The sequence below is a fragment of the Corylus avellana genome, chromosome 3 (genome assembly GCF_965113065.1).
Source record: "Corylus avellana chromosome 3, dhCorAvel1.hap1.2, whole genome shotgun sequence".
Lineage (NCBI taxonomy): Eukaryota > Viridiplantae > Streptophyta > Magnoliopsida > Fagales > Betulaceae > Corylus > Corylus avellana.
The window spans coordinates 30,796,226-30,821,828 of NC_142492.1; the positions used below are offsets into that span (position 1 = coordinate 30,796,226).

Consider the following 25,603-nt stretch of genomic DNA (forward strand, 5'->3'; position numbering starts at 1 on the left):
TAACGTAAATAAAGGGGGTCAAATATGCAATATTTGACACTCATCACTTATCTTGTATCATCACATGCAATCCACCAATAAACCTTGCAACTTGTTGAGACCCTGTCTCCATTAGATCATTCTGGGTGGATAGGCGATAAAAATCATCAACATACGTCTGGATGGTTCGACCTCCTTGTCGACACTCTTGGTATTGTTGGAATAGTTGTTGCTCAAAGTCCGGTGGTAAAAACCATGCTTTGAGTAGCCGCTTCATCTTCAACTGTGAAGTTACAGGTCCCTTCCCTTGTCGGGCTCAAGAAATCTGTAATTGTTCCCACCAAGTAGAAGCTCCTCCCTTGAACTTGTATGCCACTAACTTTACTTTGCGGTCGTCATGAATACTCTTATAATCAAAGAACCTCTCTACCTCCATCACCCAATCTAAGAAATATTCGATGTGAAGATGCCCGTTAAATGATGGGAGATCAATCTTCATCTGGTATTTGCGGGATTCCTCCCTACTGTAATACTGGCGTCTGGGTTGCTTCTAACATGTGCTTCTCACATTTTTTTTAATAGTTATGGGACACGTATCATTTTATTAGATACGTTTGTATGAATTTGCTGCAAACCAGTTTGCAACAAATTTCTATCCGTAGTAGAGGTAGTAAAGAGAATTGTGTTTGGAAATGCACTTCTTGTGCAAATGAAAGTGCAGAAATCAATGATCAAACATCAACTAGAAACGTGATTCACCGGAATTTGTTGCAGATCTAAAACTGATTGAGACGGTGATATTCAAAGATATTGTTTTGTTCTAGCCCGTGAGGCTACTATATGTGTCATACACTAGGGGTGTACAAATGGGTCAGTTATAACTGCCCTACAATCGCTAATCACTAACCACATAATCGTCTTGGTAGGCAGTTATAAAAAACCACTAACCGGCTAGGGCGGGGCGGTTAGTGGTTTTAGGAGTGAGAAAAAGCGGTGAATAATTGTTAACCCCCAACCCTTATATATAATAACATAAATATATATTTTATATTTTATATTAAAAATAATGACGTCATTAAACACGAAAACAATGTTGTTTTAAATACGAGTTAGAGATAGGGTTTCATCATATTTATTGTTTTTTGGAACACTCTGACCAAAAACTATTTAAAATAAGCCCAAAATACCTCAAAAAGCCTACAAGCGCATTAAAAAAAGCGGTTATAAAGCCACAAGTTATTCAATAACCACTAATCGTTTAAACGGAGCGGTTGCGGTTATTAAAATCCAGGGTTAAATTAACTTTACCCCTTGAAGTTTCAGGGGTTTTCAATTCGAACCTCAATGTTTAAAAATTAGCAATGTACCTCCCTAATGTTTCAAAAATTTTCAATTCAGATTCTCCGTTACTAATTTCCGTCTAATTTGATGGAAATCATCCCACATGTGTCTCATGTAGGATTTTGATGCCCCTTATTTCAATTTTGCCCCCATTAAAACCTATGAAATTAGAGGTTAATTACGTAATTTCATAGGTTTTAATGAGGGCAAAATTGAAATAGAATGCATCAAAATCTCACGTGAGATGCATGATTTCTATCCAATTAGATGAAGATTAGTAATGGAATAGCGAATTGAAAATTTTTGAAACATTAGGGGGGTATATTGCCAATTTTTAAACATTGTGCTTCGAATTGAGAAATTCCTGAAACTTCAAAGGGTAAAGTGAATTTTCTCCAAAAAGCCAATAACTACCTTAGGCGGTTGCGGTTAGCAGTTTTCGCCAGCTAACCGCAAGGTCCACAATCGCTTGTACACCCTTATCATATATAATATTTGAGTTGTGGAGATTTTAAATTATATTTTTGGCATTGTAGTGAGGGAGCAATTTGCCCATTTAGTTGTTATATTAATGAATAGATATCGTTAAAAAAAAAAAAAAAAAAATATTTATGATTCCAATGTAAATCAATAACGTGGAAAGCATATCTATTTTTTAGATGATGCAACCTCAAAGAATATATTCTTGTAAATTTAATTTTTTTTAAAAAAAAAAAGTACAAAAAAATGAGGACTTTTTTTTTTTAATAAAAAAAATGTTAATTTTGAATTAATTTGATATAGTTTTCTTTATTCTCAAGCCGAGTTAGAACATGGGAATTAATATATATATATATAAAATAAAGAAATAAAAACCATACACAAAAACAAAAAAATAACTTCTTTCTGAGTTTATAAAGCCCCTGTGCTCACACATTTCACTGACTCTGAAAACCCCCCAAAAATATCAATTGCCAAATTCTAGGGTTTACTCTCGGGCCCTCGAAGCTCATCAAAGCGACGTCGTTTTCAAATTTCTCTCCCACTTATTATCCGGTAAATCACACGAACTGGTTATTGCTTATTTGAGAGTTGAGTTTTGAGGTGAGATTTGGCCAAGTTTTGAATAAGTTTTCAATAAATTTCTGCTTATTCACTGTTTGGTAGCTGCGAAAATTTAGGAAGAATGGTGAAAGTTATCTAGTTATCTTTTGAGATTTACATAATGTGTTACTCTGCTTATTGCCAATCGATACTTCAGTTGTATTAGAATTGACACAGTGGATTCTTTTTGGGGTGTTTTTTTTTTCTTTCCAAGCTTCTTACGGCATTTACTCGGCAATGAATCTGAGGATTGGGGACTGTTTTTCCTTTTATTCTCCGAATGGTTAGATTATCTATGATGGAGATGATACATTTCAAGTAATAGGGTTTTGTTTTGGATAATTTCGGCTTCAGAAATGGGTTTTGTTTTTTATTTGAGTTTGGTAATTGAAGGATGTTCTATAGATTAGTGGCTTGCTTTTGTTTTTGTATTTGCCTGACGCGTAAGAGATAAATCATTATTTTTCGGAACTGAGACTGAGGATTTTTTTTTTTTTTTTTGGATTTTCAAAAGTTATATTCTTTCGTAAATTGTTGGATTGGGTTCCAATTACAATTTGAAGTAGTTTGTGAGGGCATTTGGCTTTATTATACGTGAGCAGCACTGTAGTAGTTGCTAATTGGTTCTCAAAATGAGTTTATTATTGAGTTCTTTATGTTGTTCAACAGGATATTGTGCAAGCGGTTGTGTCAATGATCTGACCTGTGAAAAAGCTGGGATTGGTCACACATAATCTTAGTGATTGAAGTGTTTGTCATATTTTTAGTTAAGTTGTAACGTATGAGATGTATGGTCAAGGGAATTATGGTCCTCAGTTTGGGCATGGTCCTAATGCACCCATGCCACCTGCATACCCACAGCGTCCTCTGGCTCCACCTCCTCCTCCTCCTCATTTCCAGCAAGGGTCCTCAGCCCCACTACCTCTTTTGAATCAACAAGCTCCTCCTGCTGCCCCACCACCTCATTTAGGTCACCCAAGCCCTCATATATATCATCAGCATGGTCATCCTGCCCCAACCCCGACAATTCACCAAGGTCCACCCATTCGAGTTCCATCTGGTGGGATGCCAAACACAGGTCAATCTTATTTACAAATGCATGGAAGTGCCCCCTTGCCTCATACTTATTCAAATATTCAACAGAAGTCACAACATCCTTCACATTTAGGGACACAGAATGTGCATCACATTCCACCACCAGTACCTCCTCCTCCTCTTGGGCCTCCTCGCTCAGAAATGTTACAGGTTCCACCTCCTCCTAGAGTATTACCTCATCCTCCACAAGAACAAACATTGTATAGAGCTCCGGTTCATCCCCGACCACAGCAGCCTGGTGCTATGCAGAATCTTCAGCATTTCCCATCTCTCCCACCTCCCCCTCCTACTCATAGTTTCTCTAGTCCTGCACAAGTAGGAAGTTTTGTACGTTCAACTGTTGGAGAGTCTCAATCACCTTTCTTGGTTCCTCCGCCACCGCCATGTTCTCCACCACCTATTCCACCTTCTCCACCACTGCCCACTTCTTCCTTGACTTCATCTTCTACTCCCAAACCAGTTAGACATATTGCATCTGACCATGTTGGCAATCTAAATCCGGAAGGTGGAAGTGGCTCTGAGGTGGGCCCGCTAGTGAGAGATGGTACATCCGGTCTTCCTCCACCTCCACCTAAGCCAACAGAAGAAAAAGTTGCTCAGAAGATTGAAGGTTTATGCCAGCTTATTGCTAAGAACGGTCATGATATTGAAGATATGACTTACCGAAGTGAAGGTGTTTCAACATTGAGGCCTTTTAAAAACGAGTCTTCAGTGCAATCCGATCGTCTTATGGTTGGAGCTAGGTGTAATTCACCTTCTGATTCTGACATGGAGATGGAGGGTAAGTGTCTCTGATTATGATTCAGCTTCCCCATATTAATACAAAGTTTGTATTTTTGGGTCTCTTCTCTTCTGCAGGTAATTGTGTTCTTTGTATGATTAGCTGAAAAATTGAAGTCTTGAGCTGACCCTTTTCATGGCATGTGTTGTAAAGCACTGATCATTATGATGGAATTTTGTCGTCTGTGTCATTTAGTTGAGATGAGGTCTACAGATTTATTTTTAAATTTTAACAGGTTGTTATGAACTTCTGGAGGTCGACACTCGCCCGTGAAGTTATCTTCAGTAAACCATGTCAATGTTGCTAAAGAATCATTTGGGTCTTTTCTCATGCTTTTAAGATTAAATGTAAACTTTTTAATTATGAAAAAATCTGCACTAACCAGTTGTTTACTATGGAAATCCTCTGGTAGGATATAGTAATAAGAATGTAAGCACATCTGACTGCCTCTCCTCCCACTTAAACGGGGAGAAATGAATTTTTGGAGATCATGTAGAACTCCTGTCAAGGAAAGTAGATATAATAAAGAGCTTCATTAGGGAATTGGTTGATTGGAAGGGAGATGATGTTGAATGAACAGGAAGAAGTTTTTGCCACTGTATCTAAGTTGCAGGTCTATCATATTCTCATTCATTTTTCTACCTTGCAGTCTACCAACCATATCAGGGACTAGATAAGTTTCTATTAGATTTCCCAACACTGATTGAGTTATTGATTTAAGACAATGCAGTGGGCTGGCTGGGATTCTGCAATATATTATTGCTAATAGTTAGTGTCATTGACAAATTTTTTAAGGGAAACTATGCTTACCCCCCTCAAACTTACAGCCAAATTGCAATGTCTTTTGCCAAACTTTAAACAATTGCAATTGAACCCCTAAACTATTGGCCTCTTTCACTTAGCCCCTCCGTAAACGAAAAATATGCACTATAGACGTGACCCCAAATAACAATTATCCCCCTACATTGAATTGAAAAAAATAAACAACACAACATCATCGATGACTGGACATGGAGAGACCCATAACTCTCCATGGAAGCGGAGACCTAGCCATGGGTCGGTCACTGCGGAGTTTTTCTCTTTTAATTTTTTTTCAATCTAAGTGCATATTGGTATTTTCACATCTCACGAGAATTTAATGGACATTTCACTCGAAGGGGTAGGCACACGAAGTGACCTTACCTTGATGGGGTTTGTTGTCATTAAAAAAAAAAAAAAAGTTAACAAAAAATCCTAATAGCAGGAGGCTAAGTGAAAGGGGGCACTAGTTTGAGGGGGTTGATTGCAATATTTTAAAGTTTGGGGGGCATTGTAAGTTGGTTGTAAGTTTGAGAGGGGCAAATGTAGTTTCCCCAATTTTTTAAGTTTCTAGTCTTTGATCGTGCAAAATAGACAAATGATATACAAGAGTGCCAGGGTGGAACAACTCCCGCCCTGGGGAGGGGGGGGGGGGGGAGTCCTTAGCCCCCTCAAATTTTTAAATTTGCCTCTAATTTGCCTATTTGAGCACTCTCGCCAATTTGCCTACATACTTTTTGTCTCTATTCCCCATTCCAGTGAGTGTTGCAAAGCGGATTGAGAAGCTGCAGCGGGATTTCCTTTGGGGGGGTTTAAACGATGAGTTCAAGTACCATCTGGTAAAGTAGTCGAAGATTTGTACCCCGATTAAGGAGGGAGGCTTGGGCATCAGGAACATTTTGTTGTTCAATCGCGCCCTATTAGGGAAATGGTTGTGGCGCTATGGAGTTGAGCGAGATTCTTGGTGGAGGACTGTGGTGGAGGCGAAGTATGGTAGTATTTGGGGAGGTTGGTGCTCTTTGGAGCCGGGTGGATCTTTTGGGGTGGGGTTATGGAAGAACATTTGGAAAGGGTGGGATACCTTCAAAAGGTTTATTCGGTTTGAGGTGGGGGTTGGGACTAGGGTCAGATTCTGGCACGACTTGTGGTGTGGTAATACGGCTCTCAAGATAGCTTTTCCAGGCTTATTCAGTATTGCATGCGCCAAGGACGCCTCAGTTGCGGATCACTTGGAGGTGCTGGGTGGGTCCATTCAGTGGAACGTTTGTTTTGCTAGAGATGCTCACGATTGGGAGGTGGATGTATTGGCCTCTTTTTTCCAGGTGTTACATTCTACTAGAGTGAGCCGAGGGTGTGAAGATAGGTTGTGGTGGAACTCTTCCAAAAGAGGCTGCTTTAAGGTCAAGCTCTTTTACACCTCATTGGCATGCACCGAAGGGAGGGGTTTTCCTTGGAAGAGTGTGTGGCGAACACAAGCGCCGCCACGAGCAAGTTTCTTTATTTGGTCGGCGGCTTTGGGCAAAATTCTGACCCTAGATAACCTCAGGAAGCGACAAGTGATTGTAACAAATAGATGCTATATGTGCAAAAGGAGTGAGGAGACGGTGGATCATCTCCTCCTTCATTGCGAGGTTGCCTATGCCCTATGATGTACTTTTTTTGGTCGGTTTGGGTTATCTTGGGTGATGCCAAGACAGGTTTTGGATTTACTAGCCTGTTGGTGGTCCTCGGGGAGGAGGGGGAGTGCCGCGGTTTGGAAGATGGTGCCCACTTGCTTTTTTTGGTGTCTATGGAAAGAAAGGAATAGTAGGTGTTTTGAGGATGTTGAGGGGACCTTGGAGGACATCTTAGCCTCTTGTTTTCATACTTTGTATCTTTGGACTGTGGCGCATGTCTTTCCATTGTCGATTACTTATGATGATTTTCTTTTTCGCTTTTCTTCTCGTTAGGTGTTTCCGTTGTATACTCTCAGTGTACTTTGGGGCGTCTATACGCTTCTAATAAAACTTCTTATTACTTATCAAAAAAATTTTATACTTTTTACAACACTTTAAACTTCATTTTTTACTCCCCTTAAAAGTGTTTTTTTTTTTAATTAGTTTTGCCCCCCACACCTTGATTCCTAGTTCCACCTCTGGAATGCACTCAATGCAAACATAGAAGAAGATAATTATACCCTTGAAGAAAACTTATAGATTAATGTAGAAACAACTTAGCACCGTAAAGCCATTAAAAGTGACCTTTTGGAGACTCACCTCCAAAGTGACCAACTATCAATTATCTCAACAAACTAGAAGATAGTAATGAGAACTACCTCCATTTAATGTTTGGACGAACATTACACAGTTTTGCACCTCATTATCTATTCGCCATTTGGTTCATTTAGAGGAAAAAAAGTATCGTCTACTTAGTCTGCTGATTTACATATCACTTATAGTGACAGGCTTGTAGTGAGGTTCTTTTCCACTAGAGTTTAGAGAAAGGATCATTGTCTGGATTCGGGCTTTCTTGTCGAACAAGACATTATCATATCTTTCTAATGTCTATTTTTTTTGGAATGATGTGATCGAAAAGATGGAGCGTCAGATGACAGGTTGGAAGAGAATGTATCTCTCTAAGGGAGGCCGTTTAATTCTCATTAAGAGTACGTTGTCTAATCTTCCGACTTACTTTTTGTCTTTGTTTCCGATTCCCATGAGTATAGCAAAAAGGCTTGAGAAAATCCAAAGATACTTGTGGGGAGGGATGGGAGATGAGCCTAAGTTGCATCTTGTAAGTTGGAATCAAGTATGTCGTCCCCTGTGCTCCGGTGGTCTGGGCATTCAAAAGATGCATTAGTTTAATCAAGCTCTCTTGGGGAAATGGCTTTGGAGATATGCGAATGAGAATGAGGCTCTCTGGTACAAGATTATCAAAGCTAAGTATGAAGACCAAGATGGTGGGTGGTGCACGAAGGAGGTTTCGGGCTCTCATGGGGTGGGTTTATGGAAGCATATTCGACAAGGTTGGAACTTCTTTGCCAAAGGTATTCGGTTTGAAGTGGGAGTGGGTTCGAAAGTTCGTTTCTAGCATGACATTTGGTGTGGGGAAATTTCTTTGAAGCATGCTTTCCCATCCCTGTTCAATATTACTAGATATAAAAAAGCTTGGGTGAAGGATAACTTTACTTGGAGGAATGGGGTTGTCGAGTGGAATGTCATTTTTATGCGGCCAGTCCAGGATTGGGAGATGGATATGGTTTCCTCTTTCTTTGTACGGTTATACTCTTGCAAGATTTCCATGGGTACTATGGATCGTATTTGTTGGTCCTCGTCTAAGAAGGGTAATTTCGAGGTTAAGTTGCTCTTCAAGGCCTTGTCCAACTTTGATCATAAGGTGTTTCCTTGGAAGAGTATTTGGCACACCAAGGTGCCTCTGTGAGTGACTTTTTTCGGGTGGACCGCGGCCCTAGGCAAAATCTTGACTCACGATAATTTGCGGAAGAGGAACCTTGTGGTAGTGGAATGGTGTTGTATGTGCAAGAAGATCGGAGAGTCAATCGATCATCTTCTTCTCCATTGTGAGATCCCAAGTGTTCTTTGGCACTCCATCTTTAGTCGGTTTGGGCTGCTTTGGGTCATGTCTTGCAGGGTAAGGGACTTGTTTGATTGCTGGTGGTCGGGAGGACATTCTCGAAGCGCTGTAGTATGGAAGATGATCCCTCTTTGTCTTATGTGGTGTCTTTGGAATGAAAGAAATGCTAGATGTTTTGAGAACTCTACTAGGACTGTAGAGGAAGTTACTCATCTTTTCTACTTTACTTTTTACTCTTAGACGGCCACTTGGCTTGCTCCTTTAAAGATTAGTTTTTCTGATTTCCTTTTTCATTTCTCTCCCTTTTAGGCTCTCTCTTTATACTTTCCGTGTATGTGGGTTGCGCTCCTCTGTGCTTTGCTTTATATCATTATTACTTATCAAAAATATGTCTATTTTTTTGGTTCATCTTTTTCTTTATTCAAATTAACTTTTCGTTAATATTTAAGTTGAAGTTGATTTATGTCAATGGATTACGTATTTTGTAGGTGTGTACCATGTTGATCTGGTTGACTGTCCAATTTTTGTAATATGTTTTTATATGAACTGATAATTGTGTTGCTTATGATGATTATATCTAAGTGGCAAATTTTGTGGTTAGGAGAAAACTAGAGTTTGTCACATTTGTTGCTTACATTTTTTTAAGTCTATTTGGTCTGTGATTGAGCATCTGAGAGCAGAATGAAGCTGATTTGTTTTTCGCAATATTTTTATGGGTGGTTTTAAGATGATTTTACCCAGTCTGACGAAGACCAGGGAGTCAATCACTCAATTGAAAGACTTAACAATGGGTGTGATTTGGTCCACAAGAAGCTTGATGCAAAAGAGCAGTTACATGTGCTGCATAGTTTAGCAGAAGGTAACCCATTGAAGGATGTTTTATCTGAAAAAGTGACTTGCTCTAGGTCCGCAGAACTAGGTGAACAAGGTAAAGGTTTTACTTGAAGATTATTCTATTTGTTGTTTTTTCCTTTATGAACAAATTAAGCATTTATTATCTTGTCATCTTTTCCTGCCAAAGTCAGAATCAGTTTTGAAACAGTCTTTAAGTGTGCATCTCAAAGCTTTTGCCTTGATTCATGCCTCAAAATGTTAGCCTTGCTTGATTTTTGGAATTGTATTCCACAAGTTCACTCATCGCCCATTTCTTAATATAATATATTTGTTTTAATCATGTAATTTATATGATTAATACTTAAAAATTTCTGACCTGACTTTACTGTGACTATGGTCATTTCGGCTTCGTTAATGTTACTCTTATTTCCCTTCTCTTGCTATATTTCTATATTTGTTTGTTTACGCAAAAGTGATATTTTAAGTGAAGAAATTCTAGAGGCTTCTACTATAAAGCGTCTTTATTGAATTGAGCTCATTTAGTTAAATTTTTGATATCACAAGTTCCATCGTTTTATTTCATCTCTCTCAATTTCTTATTATAATTTAGTATTTTAGTTGTATTCTGATTGAAACATGTATGGATTTTACTTATTTAAGGAGTTCCAATTCATGCTCAAAAGAGTCATGCTATACTTGCCTTTATGTAACCAATATGACATGGTACCTTGCTCCAAAGGGACTCCAGTTTGTTTAGATCACTTCATTACTGTGAAGCTGTAGGGTCATTGAGTTTTCAATCTTGATATTCTACCATCCACCAATGCACAGATTTATGGAGGCAGTAGATAACCTTACTAGACCTGTGTAATTGTTGTCAAAATTTGTCATATCAATTGTGCATTTCTCTTCTAGCTTGTTCTTTTTCATTGATGTGGATGAGTTTTCATTTGGTTGCATGCTTTCTAACTTCTGACTCATTATTATTTTTACTATTATTACTGTTCATTTTTTAATTTTATTTTTTAATTTTTTTATACAGTGCTGCATCATGAACACTCAACATCTGGAAGGTCAACTTCTGAAGTTCATAGCCCAGTCATGATTCCTGCTGGAGCTTCAGAATGCCCTGTTGCCAGCAATTCAAAGAAATCTATTACTCCTCTATCTGATGAATTAGGTCCATCCAGGACTGCAGCAACTCAAGCTATCAATTCTGATATGTGTTCTGGTGAACTATCCATAGGTGGCAGCCCATTCAGACTTCTACAACACCACTATGCTTCTGATGACAGTTCAGGAAATGATGATGAACCCCACCGTGAAGATGGTAGTGTTTTAAAGCTTTCGCCATCAGTTACAGCTGGTGCTATGAATTCCCTTGGAGATACCGGTTGTAATCTGGAGACAGATGTAGAATCCAAGGGTTCCTGCAGGACTGGAAAGGGATTCGGATGGCTCTCTGAATCCAGCATGCCCTACAGGGCTCAAGAAATTCCCTCAGATGCGCAAAAAGAGGTTAAGGATACTGGTACAGCATCTATCTCAAGTGGGACAACTGATGAACATGTTGATTGTAAACATGACAATCAAGTGCCGATTAGTCATTCTGCTTCTCATGAGGCTGTTTGGGATAAAGATGACATGGATAGTGCTGGTGTTGATGTTTCTAAGGGTTCTATGTCTCAAAATAAAAATAACGAGAAAAAGGAAAAACTTGAATCAACTCCTTCAAAAGTAGATGAATTTGGGAGATTAGTCAGGGAAGATGCTACTGATAGTGACAGTGATCATTCCCACTACACTCGAAGGCGTAATAAGAGAGGTAGAAGTAGGAGCCGGAGCCGATCTCCTCTAGATAGAAGGAGGAGGAGGAGGAGTCCTTGGAAAAGAAGGGAGAGGCGAAGCCGATCTCGCAGGTATTCAGTACATTTTGTATACATCTTGATTAATATAATTGACGTACTGTTTAGAGTTTAGAGTGGTAGGCCTTAGGCTTTTTACTTTGCTTATGAGATGTTAGGCCCCATTTGGTTTGCGAAATAGACTCTTAGAATAGAATGACAATTCATATCGAATAGCTATTCTTTTGTTTGGTAGGGACCTATTCCTAGGAATAGTTATCCTTATGGGAATAACTATTTCCTTACGAAGAGAAATACCTATTCCTCTAAAAAATGAGAGGAATAATTATTCCTTAAGGAATAGACAACCTTTTTCAAAAAAACTTTTTTTTTTGTACTTAAAAATTAAAAAAACTTTATTAAATCTGTGGGTGGCTGACCACCACAATGGGTGGCCGGCACCCAGAGTAGACCTCACGGCCACCCCCTCTGGATTCTCACCGGGGGTGGTCTTGGCCACTCCAAATGGTACCAGGGGTGGCTGCACCACCCCAGGAGTGCCTTGTGGGTCCACCATGACGTCCTCCGGGGGTGGGGGGCGCCACCCCCACAGTCTGCTGTGGGTGGCCAGCCACCCATTGGGGTGGTCAGCCGCCCATGTATTCAACGATTTTTGTTTTTAATTATTTTTATAATTTGAGTTTTGGAAAAATCAGAAATTATATAGGCTTTTTAGTAATTTTGGTTAAATTCCAATGATGAAATATGTGTTTTTACCAAACTAAAAAATATGAATAATTATTTCATTCCAATATCCTCTATTCCTAGGAATAACTATTCATTTTCCTAACAAAATACTCATTCCGTGAACCAATCAAGGCCTGGATTTGTGCTTATATCATAATTTTCTGGAGCCTAGGAGCTGAGGAAATTTTAATTTTACCACTGGCTATGTTTCAGCTGGTCTCCTAGGAACCGAAGAAGCAGGAGCAGGTCTCCCGTATTTAGGCGTACAGGTGAGTTCAGTGTTGAAAATAGGAGACGGGACAAGGGTCAGCTTCCAGAATGCTTTGACTTCCTTCGAGGAAGGTGTTACCGAGGAGCGTCCTGTCGATATATGCACCATGAATCTGACAGGAGCAGTGGATCAAGGCACCAAAGGAGCAAACAGCAGTATCTGGAAGTTCCTCCTAGTATGAAGAATTCAAAGTTTCGTGAAGAGATTCATGATCTCTCAGCAGAAGTATCTAATCATGAGCGTGAAGCATTAAAGAGCCAGGTGCAATCCTTTCAAGACGAGGATGGTGCTACAGAAGATGGGAACATCAATTGGAAAAGAGAAGATACTATTAGAGATGCTCAGCAATCTGGTATTTCAGATAGTGATGGTCGAATATCCAAGTCCAATATAAGTAAATATGAGAGTTCTAGAGATGTAGCAGAAGTGCAGAAAATGCAAGCTATTCAAGAAAATGCAGAGCAGCCTACTACTGACATCCCTGATGGTGAGAGCTGTCGGGGAACAGTGGATTCTCAACAGCCATTCGCCTTGGATGGTTTTCCCTCTCAATCTGTTAGTGATGCTGATGCCCTGAAGTCACAAGGTAATACCTCTCAGGACATACTTTCATTTCTGAAAAGTTCAGCAACTAAGCAATCTCAATCCATTCTTTGTATTTCAGGGCTTCAAAATGCTGATTACCCATCTCGGCTGGTATATGACTCTTCTATATCTGATTCATCTCAGGATCTTACATCCATGACTTCCCCTAATAAGTTATCAATGGGTGAACCTCTTCCAAATACGAAATCATCAACTCAGCCATGCCCTGACACAAGTTCTGTCAGCCAGCCGCTTTCATCTGAACAATTCTCATTGCAATCCTCGGCTCCTAAAGATTCATCTCATCATATTTCTGCTATGGATTTTTCACATCATCCATCTGAGTTGCACCCTCCTCCAGTCTCACACGGTGCAAATGCTGCACATATGCCACAGGCACCGAAGGATCACAACTTGACACCACAGAGTGCATCCTTTCCATTTGGATCTGCTCCTGCAGAAAGTTTCCATCCTTACCAAGCTGCATCATCCAATCAAAATTCTCAATATTCTGTACCCCAAAGTACCTGGATCTCCTTGCCACCGCCACCTCCACGACCATTGTATGACTCAACTTCTAATGCAGGGACTGTCACACCAGGTGTTTCTTCACAGTTTCAGGAGGGTCACTTGCTGACCTTCAGTTCTCAGACTTCTGTTAGGCTCTACCCTAGCAACAGGCCTGTTTATACGCAGGTTAGCGAATTTCCTTCTCAAGCATATCCTCCAGGGCAGGAGCATCATCGACCTTTCTCTTATTTGGAAGATTTGGGATCAAACCCTCTGCCTATGAGCAATCAGCCTAGTCAACCTTTGTGCAGCACTAGTCTTACAAGAGAAAATCGTCTTTCACAGCCTCCGGCCCAGGATTTAATTTCCTCAAGCTCCTTTGCTACTGGTAACATGCTTCCTCAACTTATGCCCTCTTCACAGGAATTATTTCCCAATGAAATGAAACCTTTTTCTGGTGACAATTTGGCCACTGTCGAACTTATAAAGTCATCTTCCCAGAGTCATCCTTATTCACAGCAGCAACGGCCACCATATGGTTTGCAATACCCTGCAACTGATAGCATTTTGGGTGTGCCTGGAAAGACTGTTCCTGTGTCGAAATACCCGCCAGATCTTCTGGATGGGCATAAGTCATCTCAAATTCTTGCTTTTGGAGGAACAAGAATTTCTGCTCATTATAATCCTTATGCTTCTACTTTTGAGCAGCCACTGAGCTCCAAATTCAGTTCTGATGAATTCAAGCAAGATAAGGGAGCCCCTTGTTCTAATAAATATGATTGCTCATTTAAGTCGAGTCATGTTCCAGTTGATGGGTTAGGTGTAGGCAGTGTCGGATCAAGACAGACAACTTCCTCACCAAGTTCCACCAAAGCAGTTGGGCAGATTTTGCCTAGGTTAGGTGGTGATCAGTATGATCCACTTTTTGACAGCATTGAGCCGTCATCAAATTCGTTCAGGAGAGATGATCATGGTCTAAAGCAGGAACTTTCTGGTGAATCTGACACCATACTAAGGCTCAGTGGTACCCGCAAGCCACTGACTGTGGAAGAGAAGCATAAAGAAGTTGGGTCTGTTGCTTCAACTGCGTCTCTGGACAATGATGAATATGGTGAGACAGCAGATGCGGAAGTGGGTGCTGTTGAGAATGAGAGCCCAAGCAATCCTATTAATGTAGCAAACATGACTGGGGGTGAAATTGAGATTGATCAGATTAAGTCTTCAGGGAAGAGTAGGAAGAGCAAGGATTCTAGATCCTTGAAACTTTTCAAGGTTGCTGTTGCAGATTTTGTAAAAGAGGTTCTTAAGCCATCATGGCGACAAGGTAATATGAGCAAGGAGGCATTTAAGACCATTGTTAAGAAGACTGTTGATAAGGTGTCCGGAGCCATGAAGAGCCACAAGGTGCCCAAGTCTCAGGCAAAGATAGATCAATATATTGACTCATCACAGCGGAAACTAACAAAACTTGTGATGGTAAATCCTCGTTTCTGTCTTCTATTTGCTTACGAATGGGAAAGACCGAAAGAGTGTTGAAGACTTATATTCTGATAGATAGATGCATGCCCACACAAACTTATGTTTTGGTATGCCTTGCTCTCTGGACGTGTGAAGCATGCTTTGTGACCAAAAATAAAGATTCTTTATGAACTATAACCCAATCCTTTGGCCATTAAATATAGTAAGGTGTCACATGGCATGACCTTAGGGGAGTGCCATCTCATATTACGTCGTGCTTATATGAGATTGTCAGTTACTTGTTTCTGCCTCAACAGGTTGATCAAGTGATTTTGAACCATTTCATTCTAAACCTCTTTAGCAATGGCCAAAATTACTTTAACCCAAGTGAAATTGAACCATTTCATTCTAAAACTCTTTTACGTAACTTTTTTGTTTGTTTGCCTTTTTAAAGTTAAGGGGTGTGGGGGTTGGGTTCAGACTGCAAATATTGACTTATAACCATGTTCTTCTACTATGCTTTTAATCAATATTTTTCATACTCAGCAACTCTCAACATGTTCTGCAGGGCTATGTAGATAAGTATGTCAAGTTGTAGAGGTTGATGTAAGCTGTGACTCCAGCTTGTTATGGTAGATGATCAACTTGCAATGGAGCTCTATGATAGATTGGCAGTTCTATGCTGGCGTCTTTAAGACAGTATTCTGCAGTCACAATTTCGATTGCAAGGAAAACTTTACAGCTTTAGAGAAGATGAACTGAATGAGTTAAAACTTGTTTAGAATTCCCACCTCAGAGGGGTTCTGAGGCAGCTGGAAAAGGTGTGTGTATTGCGTTTTCTTGGAATATGATTATTGTGTTTCTTTTGAACTGTAGTTGTGTATTCAATGTTGTACACCCTCTGTAAATGCTACCACCATCCATAAAACAAAATTTGAGAAATGACAAGGAAAAAAGTTCTCTCAGAATTTCTAAATCTTACATGTATACACTCCCAAAAACTCTTTTGCTTATTTTTTAATTACACTAAACTTAGCTAGCCACCCATGGAAATCTTACTTGAGATATCTGATTTCATCATCTATATAAAAAGAAGTTGTGATTTCTCATAGGGATATGCCGGTGTTAAATCAGATTTCTCTTGGATATGAAAATGAAGAACAAGCAGTGCTCTGGATGGGGTTGTCAAAACCTGAGCTCCTACCTTGTCAGGATGGATAACTTGGTATGATCTGAGACCCAAATTGTATGGGCATGACTATAATTATAATAATCAGGCCTATCTAACACTGTTGTTACATGTAAATTAAACTACACTATCTTATTTGTTCATTCTATTTAACACTGTCCGGACTTCAAAAATCTCACTTGGAAGATTTTAAGCATGAATTCAATTCGCAATTTTTTTAGCTTATGAGTAAGCCTTGTTGAAGGCTGATACCTTTGGGTTTGGTGCGTTTAGAATGATTTGAAGCCCCAATCCTAATTCCTTTTCTTGAAAGGCTATATGCTTTAATATATATCTTTGAGCCAAAAAAAATTTAGTGGCAGTTAATAAGACAATTAAGTACACCAACAAACGTGGTCCCATATGGCCTAAACTAAATGTGGTCCCATACAACCTAAAAAGATTGGTTCCATAAGGCATAAAGCCTCGTAAAGGAGCATCACCGCAATATTTGTTGAGGGAGGTGGCCAGTGGTGTATGCTTGATCTAGAAGTTTTTATAAGGAAAAAGGGGGAACCTGCTATGGAGACAAGTAAAGCAACTTTGTTTTGTACCAACCAAAAACAGTCACTTTCTCAAATGTAAAATCCTTCGTTTCCCCGCAATCCCACTCTCTCTCAATCTAGAAGCTCCGAGCTTTTTTAATTCACACCGATGTCTCACTTTTATTGCTGTTGTCGTCCAATTCTTAAATGCAAACCCTTCATTTCCCCACAATCTCACTCTCTTTGGCTCTAGAAAGCGAATAATCATATAAGGATGATTAAAGTCCTATTTCAGTTATTTTAAATGTGATGTGGTATTTAAAATCACTATTAAATCAAAATTCAATAATGATCATTTCAAATTCAATGATAATTTTCTAATTATCCTAATATCATTATTCCTAGAAGCAGAATCTTTGAGCTTTATTGGTTTACGCCACAATCTCACTCTCACAACTCATAGTCACCACCATTCACACTAGTGTTGCATAATTGTATCTAATTCAAACAAACTCGAATTAACCCCATTTAGTTGTCTATCTACTACCTACCTACCAACGCCACCAATGGTGATCTAGAGGTGAAGGTTGTGGAATACCCATCTCTTCCATTGAATTCATTGACATCCAACCCTAACAGAGAACCAAAGGTGAAGGTCGAGAGGAGTCAAGCATCTATCGCATGAAACAAAAGAGGGCAACAACAAATGCTTCTCACATGTGTCAGCGTGACACGAGACAAGGATTGCATGCAATTTGTGTAAAGTAGAGGGCTATCACATGAAACAAAGATGACAACGACGGGTGCATCCCACATGTGCCAGTGTGACACGAGATGAGGGTTGCATGTGCTTCGGATGAAATGGAGGTTGAGAAGATGATGGAGTGGTGCATGGAAGAAGGAATTTGTCAATCTTGAGGAGGGAAGAGGTTGGGTTCTTCTCATTTGGGGAGAAAACGTCTCTCAGTAGAATCTGAAGAGTCTCCACATGGGGAGAGATGTTTTTGTATTTGTTGTCTGATTAATGTTTGATAAAAATAAAAATAAAATAAAAAGAGAAGAAGAAGATCTAAAAAAGAGAGGGTGGTTCCATTTGGTCAAGAGAGTGGCTCCCTCTTTCACCTTCTTTTTTTTTCTTTTTTTTTTTTTTTTAATTATTATTTTATACACACATACATGCATGTGTGTGTATATATATATATATATATATATATATATATATATTATAGTTTCAAATTAATTTTTTTAAACATTTTTTTATTTTTTTTTCAAATTTATAAGGTTTTTTTGTCTTAATGACCAATTATCTTTGCTCTATTTACCAAAGCATGTAGCGTAATTATTCAACTAAAAATTTCATTTTCATCCACCGAATGATTGTGGGAGAGTCGAGAGACCACACCACATTAACTTTAATAAATACTTATATAGCCGTTCTCTTAATATACACAATGTATATATTTGTTAAGGAAATGTATCAATATTTATCATTGGACGATTTTCAATGAGGTAAATCATGAATAAAAATAAAAAGCCTTTTCAAAACATCAAATTAAAATTAAAATAACATTTTCACTTTAATAATTGGAAATTCAAAATAATATCTATCATGATTCATGTCATTTACTTTATATTATTCATAAGGCAACTCAAACCTAAACAATTTTAAAATAATATTAACACTAGGTTAACATTAATTAAGGACACCTAATTGACCATTACCCATGTGAGCAAAATGATAGTTTAACCGCAGTTCAACTTCCAACGCACTTGATTAGGCTTGTTTGGTAACTAAGATATGAGCGCTCCTATCCACAACCAAGAGAACCCAGTTCCGGTATTCGGGTGTCCTTTGGGTTTACGGTCAACCCAGCCAGCATTATTACAAATTCACCGGCACAAGCAACCCACAAAACAGAAAAAGCGTTTGAACTCCCCAACCATTTATCTGTTCACTGTAATTCCTGTTCTTGTTCTTCTGCGACGCAAAATCCTGCACAAAGGTACACTTTTGCTTGCTCTGTGTGTGTTTGTGACTTTATGAATCCAGTTTGACAAATTGTTAGGAAATGGGTATTGGGTTAGTTGCTTGTTTCTGGTAGAGATTTGTTTTGTAGACAAGTTAAGTGTTTATTTTTCACATTTGCAGTGTTGGGGCTTTCTGGGTTTTGCATATTTTCTTCTGTTCTTTAAATTTTTATTGAGACTCTGTTTGTTTGCTGAGAAAAAGTGAAAGAAACAATTAGGAAGCACAATTAAACTATGAAGTTAGAGATTCAAAAGTTATTGTAGTTTCTTTTGTTTTTTTGTGCTGTTTTCTTAGCAATAAAATAGTTATCTCATATTACCTGATATTCAATAGGCTTTTCATTGATGGAATTGGGTTGAATTTTGAGATTTGCTAGAAGAAAATTGGCAAGTTAGAAGAACCTTCGATGCTTTTTTTTTCCCCTCTTATTATGTTCAGCTCTTGTTTTCAACTTATTTTTGTTGTGATGGTTCTTTGCTCTTAATATCTTTGTATCATTTCAGAAAGTACACGAAGTGATTGAATTTGTTTCTTGGTGAATTTGTCGAAGCTACAATTTAGTTGACTGCCATCATTTCTGTCTGGGTAGCATGCAGACATGTTACTGTCCATTTTGAGATGGAGAGAATAGATTTCTTCGAGCCCTTGCTTGGCAATTCCACCCAGCAGGCAATGAATTACTCCTACAGCATGTCCTTGGACAAAGGTCAAGGCTCTAGGCTAAGTACCAGGAGCAACTTTTAATATATTATGGGCATTCTTCTTGGCAAGAATTGTGGCAATAGGACGATGGCTAGTAGGACCTGGAAAGCATTATGGCATTTCAAATTTCAAGATATAGCCAAGGCTTAGCTTAAGACCCAATTACACAACTCTAGTTGGTTTGGTACTGCTGCTGCAGTAGTTCATAAAATTTTATGTTACTCGCATTTATGCATCCAATGATTGCTTACGTACGAAGACATACATATGTACTTATATATGTCAATATGTTAGAATATGGATACTTTACAAGTTACTTTAACTTGATAGTTTCTTACAAAAAATTTAAAAAATAGGAATTGTTTCCAACTTTCTCAACTCTGATTATTGCAAAAACTTCTACTTTTCTAATATCAGTAGAGGCTGTAGTTTGCTTATTGGGGGGTGTGGAGGAAAAGAATGAAGGTTTTCTATAAGTGTAATAAGTATGGTTTATTAGGAAAGTCTTCCATGTCTATTTTCTGCATTAGTTGTATTTAATCCATTATTGATGGCATTCGCATTTGCATTTCAGGAGATCATCATTGTGTGGTTTAAAATGGTAAATCTTTGAATTATGAGCAATGAGAGGAAAGGATGAGCTTAGAAAAGGAAAAAAAAAAAGGAGAGGAAAGGAAGGGGACCTTTCATCTGTATAACTTGTCTTCTATATGTAAATAGGCTGTTTAAATGGTTTTATGGTGATGTCACTCATGTGAACCTGTCTTTTCTACTCTTATGTGGTAATTTTTTGGTAATGCCTTCTACCAGTTATATACCTCTCTGGTTTAGGAAGAGGCACTTAATCTTTTTCTATGAGAATGTTGAGCTACTGCTTTTGGGTCTTCACTTATTTTCATGATTATATTTGTGGCTTGTAAGGCTGTATAACTCTTAGTTGTCTCTTATACTATATGATGCTTACTTATTTCTTCTAATAACTACTATTTCAGGTCATTATAAGAAGGGGACACATAAGAATAAAAGAAATAATATTGTTCACCTTCTCAAACGTATGTGGAAGAGGCCTAAGAAGAGACATTGGTGTGGAGATCATTTTGAATAAAAATGTATGGATGAGAGGAAGAATGCTAAGATATCTGGAAGTATAACTTTTTTTCATGCAGAGACTCGTATATATGGCTTCCAAACAATATTAGCTAAAGATGGATGTGGTGACTGCAGTAAGTGATGCAGAATGAAGTTCGTGGTTAGAATAAAAGAATAGTATGGAGCAGATTTAAGCGATTAATCACTCCATGAAAATTAATGATGCAGTTCTTGATTATCAGGAGGGTAGTTCTTTAATGAAAAATGCTCCTGAAAGAGGTTTACGTATAGATTCTTGGGCCGCTACTAGTGGAACGAGGGAATTGGGGATGCCCCAAATTAATTCAGAATCAAAGAAAAGAAGAAAGAAGCAGAAGGGTAGTCATACTGCCCTTGAAACTAGTTGTAGAGATTCTGATCCTCCAGAAGGTACCTCTTCATTGAATTTAAGTTCACCAGAAATAGATCAATCTCTACAACCTCTGGTCAAATCATGCTTGAAGTTGGAGCAAGAAACTGCTCAATCTTGTGCAGAAGTAAGTTGTTCTCAAGTAAACATTGAGAGAAAGAAGCACAACGAGAGGCAGAGTGGCTCAGAAATTAATGTTATAGACTGTGATATTCAAGAAAGTGGTACAAATGTTAAGAATTTTGAGAAAGATGAAAATTCTGTTCTCGAAGTTTCAGATATGAACTCATCAGATTTAAAGGATACCTTTGTCGTTGTTGGAGAGCAAATAGGATGTCCTAAGAGTGCAAATACTAGTTTAATCGAGAAATGTGATCACGATTTAGAGAATAAACATGTTTCACTTGACCAGAGGAATGTTAAAACCTATAGTAGGAAGAAAAGAGGCAGAACTGATAGCAGGGGAAATGGAAAGAGGAATGTTAACACCTATAGAAGGAGGAAAAGAGGTGGAACTGATAGTGGGATAAATGGGAAGTCCTCTGCTTCCTTTCAAAATGCTTCAGAAGAGGTTATGAGGGACCCTTTGTGTCATTGTTCGGATGAAGTACCAACAGCCAGGTTACGGGAGAAGAAGGTAGATAGAACACTTTTAGGGGAGCATGGTACCTCAGTAGAGGTTATGGAACATATGTTGATGGAAGAAGCCTTGTTTTGCCTTCCAGATGGTGAACCTGCATCTGGGGACTGCAAGGAGAAAATTAAAATAAAGAACTTGGAAAAGAATTCTTGTGAACTTAGTTCTGCAAATGATGTTTCTGTGGCAGACATCCCAAACGAGCTCTTGGAACGGAATAATGTGGCAAAGCATCGTAAGATCCAAATCATAGGAGGAGAGGTGTTTCGTGGAAATGAAGATTTCGATGAACCTGCATCATGTGGTGAGGGGGAAACTTCTAAATCTGGATGTGATTCTTCCTGCAAGCACCTAGAGCAGATGGATGCTGAGATAGAAACGAAGATGGAAGGAATTCTACCACCACACTCGGGTTTTGTAAAAAATGATGCTGATTTGGATGTTGTCATCACAGAGCAGAATGTTTCACAAATATCAAGCTCTCCACCAGAAAGAGCTCTTATGGATTCTAATAAGAAAAAGCTTCTCATTCTTGATGTGAATGGACTGCTTGTTGATATTGTTCCTTATGTTCCTTATGGATATAAAGTCGACATAATGATATCAGGGAAAGCAGGTGAAATTTGACACTTAAAACATGGATTTAGATTTTGGCATTTGACTACTCAAATCTAACGTGATTATCTCTTGTTCTTTTTTTTTTTTTTTTTTTTTTTTTCTTCCCCAGTTTTTAAGAGGCCTTTTTGTGACGATTTTCTACAGTTTTGCTTTGACAGATTTGTTGTGGGTGTCTGGTCATCAAGAACAAAGTAATGTTCATTCTATGACTGATTACTCTTTTTCCTCTCTTTAGTTTGACTTCCTCTCTTCAATCTATGACTCTTTTTCTTCTCTCCTCGAGTGTGTGGTCTTTACATTGGTGTACCAAAAAAATAGCTTTATTTTATGATGATTGGCGAATGTGGCATAACCATGTCACCTATTAAAATTTTGTAGGAGGAACATGGACAGGCTGATCGATTTTATTATGGAAGATTCCAGAGACAAGTTGCTCTTCTGCTGGGTAATTCCATAAATCCTTGTTTTTTCTTTGAGTAAACTTCGTTTCAATACTTGCATGGGACAAATTGAGTTTTGGTATCACTTTCCCAGTTTGAAGTTCATTTGCGATGCAATAAGCTGGTCAAACATTTCTTCTTAGGCATTAATATTCCGCTGCCTAGTTACATCCTTCACCACCATTCACAATTTTATTATGGTAATAAAGAATGTAAACTGATGGCTGTCATATTATTTGATTAAACTGTTGTTTGTTGTAATTGGTTGCATTTTTTGTTAAGTACCTACTGTCTGAAAATTTCATTTTGGTAAGTTTCGGAACTTGTGAAGTCTTTGATACTTCTAAAACTATTAAGGACTGTTTTTATGTTTGGTTATTATTTTGAAGTTATGGAAAAACTGTAAAACGTGGGACTTATATTCTTCCTGGTTATCCCCATCTTCCCCTTAAATGAAGTACTTCGCCTCTGTGATGAGGTGTCCCAGCCAATTGATAGAATAATTTTTCAAAGTGACTGCCCTTGTAAAATGCGCTTAATTTGTGAACTTGTGAGTATCTTCATATTTGCTGTAATAAGTTGGAGCTTTTAGGACTGATACATGGTAGTAAATTTTGTAGTGTGTATGTTGTTCTTGCTGTCGTTGTTGTCATCTTCTTCAGTGCAACTAGGTTAAACCAAGTCCTTGAGCCAGTCATCAAACGATGGATAATTAGGTATTATTGTTCTAATTATTGGTTTTATGCAGGATCAATCACACTGTACCAGTACTGGTTTCACTACTATCGAGAATAAAGAGAAGCCTCTGGTTTTGAAGGAACTTAGAAGATTATGGGAAAAGCTTGAGCCTAATCTCCCATTTGAAAAGGGGGAGTATAGTGAAGCAAACACATTATTGCTGGATGATTCACCATACAAGGCTCTACGTAATCCGGTTTGCTAATTAACCCTATCCTCATTTATGTGTCATTTGGGCAATATTTTATTTTATAAGACTCTGGATTATATACCAATCCTAATCCTGATATATATATATATTTTCTCATTTTTGGATCGTCTTTGTTTTAGGTGAACACGGCAATATTTCCCCATACATATCGGTATAGGGATGTGAATGATACGTCATTAGGTGAGACAAGCATTGATGGAAAGTTTTGTTCCATTTCTGATATATATCACTTTCGAATTATCACTGATTTTTCAATCCCTTCCTGGGTTTTACATTTTTGGCACTGGAAATTGTTACACTGTTGCCTATATAATTTGGATCATGGGTGTGTCACCTCGGTTATCGTCAGATGTTTACTTCTACACCGTCGATTTTGTTGGTGGTCTTCCATTAGTGTGCCTTAAATGTTATATGACTTTGTTTGTGCTTTTCTTTCACAACAGGCCCTGGAGGCGATCTTCGAGCTTATCTCGAAGCGTTAGCAATGGCGGAGGATGTTCCAAGATATGTGCAGGAGAATCCATTTGGTCAACGTGCCATTACTGAAGCAAACCCATCATGGGGCTTCTATCGTAAGATAATAGAAGCCAATGCACACCCACATCAAGATGACGCCAACACTTCTTTTGTTTACCAGTAGTACTTGGTGTTCTTCATATAATGCCCAAGACATCAAGCTTTGGAGAAGCTTTCATGGATTCTGGAGTTGCTGCTGGTGGGTTTTTTGAGATGAATGGGCTTTTTGTGTTGTTATATAAACTTACAACCTTCAGATGGAAGGCCTTTTTTGTATCACTGATCCTTTTGACCTCTTGCTCCCTAACCACAATGGTGTTCTATATTATTCCATGTAAAATCAAAAGGCATTCTTTTGTTTTGTTCAGTTCTAGCTATTTTACATTATCAGATCATATAATGTACCGAGCACTGAACTCTACTAGACCTGAAGTGCTATATTAATTAACAAAGTGGGAATCTTTGACATAAATCTCGTGGTTCTTGTGATAGTTGACTTTGGAATTGTATTTTGGAGTTAAATTTATGCTTTCAATCTTTGAGAAGAAACATTATATATATATATATATATATATATATTGGCGTTTGTGCAGAATTCTGTCAAGATTCCTGGAGATCAAGAGAGGATTCTTGATATGTATCATCTACTGCAAGTTGAGTATAATGAGATTTGAAGCCACGCATTGAATGAAGGAGGCTGATTGGGTATTAAAACCTGGTGTTTTTACAAATGTAAGCATGCTGTTTTTCATTTGAATAAGGGAAAATATAAATATACTTCTTAAGTAATTGTATTCTTGCAATTTGTTCTTTGGGTTTATAAATTTGACTTTTAACTTAAAATTTATTTATTTATTTATTTATTTCGTATTACTTAAAAGGTATAAAAAAGTTGGGCAGAAGTGGCTGAACTACCCTCAACAAATGAGTAGCTCACACGACCAACCCAAAAGAGGGGTTGTTAGCGTGGGCCACCCCCTAGCAACGGGGATGAAGCCATCCCTTTGTTGGGAGTGGTCGCGCGAGCCACCCCTTTGTTAGGGTGACTGCGAGTACCACCTTCTATTTTTTATTTTACTGACTTGAAAAACTTGCTTATGTAACATTAACGAGGTTAAAGTCACATAAGCAGTTTAAAACAATTTTGAACATAATAAATGAAATGAGGAACACGAAAAACTTGAGTTAAAAAAGCAAATTTAGAGACTCAGAGTAAAGTACTAAATTAAAGTTGTGAGATTACTTGAGGAATAAATTTATATTTTCTTTTTGAATACAAATATGTTTGAGGTTATACCCCCGATGTAGGGCTGTATGTTTTTGTTCTTTAGGGGAAACTTTATTTGTCCCCTATGTTGAAGCACTTTTGTAATTTCACTCCCAAAGTTTAAAAACTCACAGTATAAAATAACCAAATTTAAAGACTTTACAATGTCAACTACCCTTGGTATGTAACCTCTAGTAAAAACTAGTGATTTTAGGTGTAATAACCTAAAACTGCCCAAAAAGGTTTGTGTTTAAGGTGACTAAAAATCAATGTTTGAAAGCAATTTATAATTAATTACCCTTCAAATTTAACTTTTATCGAAGAGCTCAATATGA

General features: G+C 38.2%; 2 protein-coding genes across 6 annotated transcripts; both read left to right on the plus strand.

Annotated features, from left to right (window-relative positions):
* The first annotated feature begins 2,237 nt into the window (after positions 1-2,237).
* LOC132174007 (uncharacterized) lies at positions 2,238-16,337 on the plus strand. 5 transcript variants are annotated; one of them, XR_015911681.1, is made up of 7 exons: positions 2,238-2,355; positions 3,073-4,279; positions 9,378-9,578; positions 10,527-11,403; positions 12,289-14,917; positions 15,468-15,720; positions 16,012-16,337. XR_015911681.1 is itself a non-coding variant. In XM_059585723.2 (7 exons), exons 2-7 carry the CDS (start codon positions 3,190-3,192, stop codon positions 15,495-15,497), a joined length of 4,749 nt encoding a protein of 1,582 aa, XP_059441706.2. In that variant the 5' UTR covers positions 2,239-2,355; positions 3,073-3,189; the 3' UTR covers positions 15,498-15,875. The 5 variants fall into 5 exon arrangements, 3 of the variants coding, with proteins under 3 accessions (XP_088370329.1, XP_088370328.1, XP_059441706.2); XR_015911680.1 differs by having other exon boundaries at positions 16,034-16,337; XM_059585723.2 differs by lacking the exon at positions 16,012-16,337 and having other exon boundaries at positions 2,239-2,355; positions 12,289-12,932; positions 13,011-14,917; positions 15,468-15,875.
* A 2,184-nt stretch (positions 16,338-18,521) lies between these two features.
* Positions 18,522-24,488, plus strand: LOC148587078 (uncharacterized). The gene is made up of 7 exons (XM_088514966.1): positions 18,522-18,615; positions 20,336-22,094; positions 22,206-22,287; positions 22,475-22,541; positions 23,285-23,470; positions 23,605-23,665; positions 23,929-24,488. The coding sequence occupies exons 2-7, from the start codon at positions 20,642-20,644 to the stop codon at positions 24,123-24,125; spliced, it is 2,046 nt and encodes a 681-aa protein (XP_088371092.1). The 5' UTR covers positions 18,522-18,615; positions 20,336-20,641; the 3' UTR covers positions 24,126-24,488.
* The last annotated feature ends 1,115 nt before the right edge of the window (positions 24,489-25,603 follow it).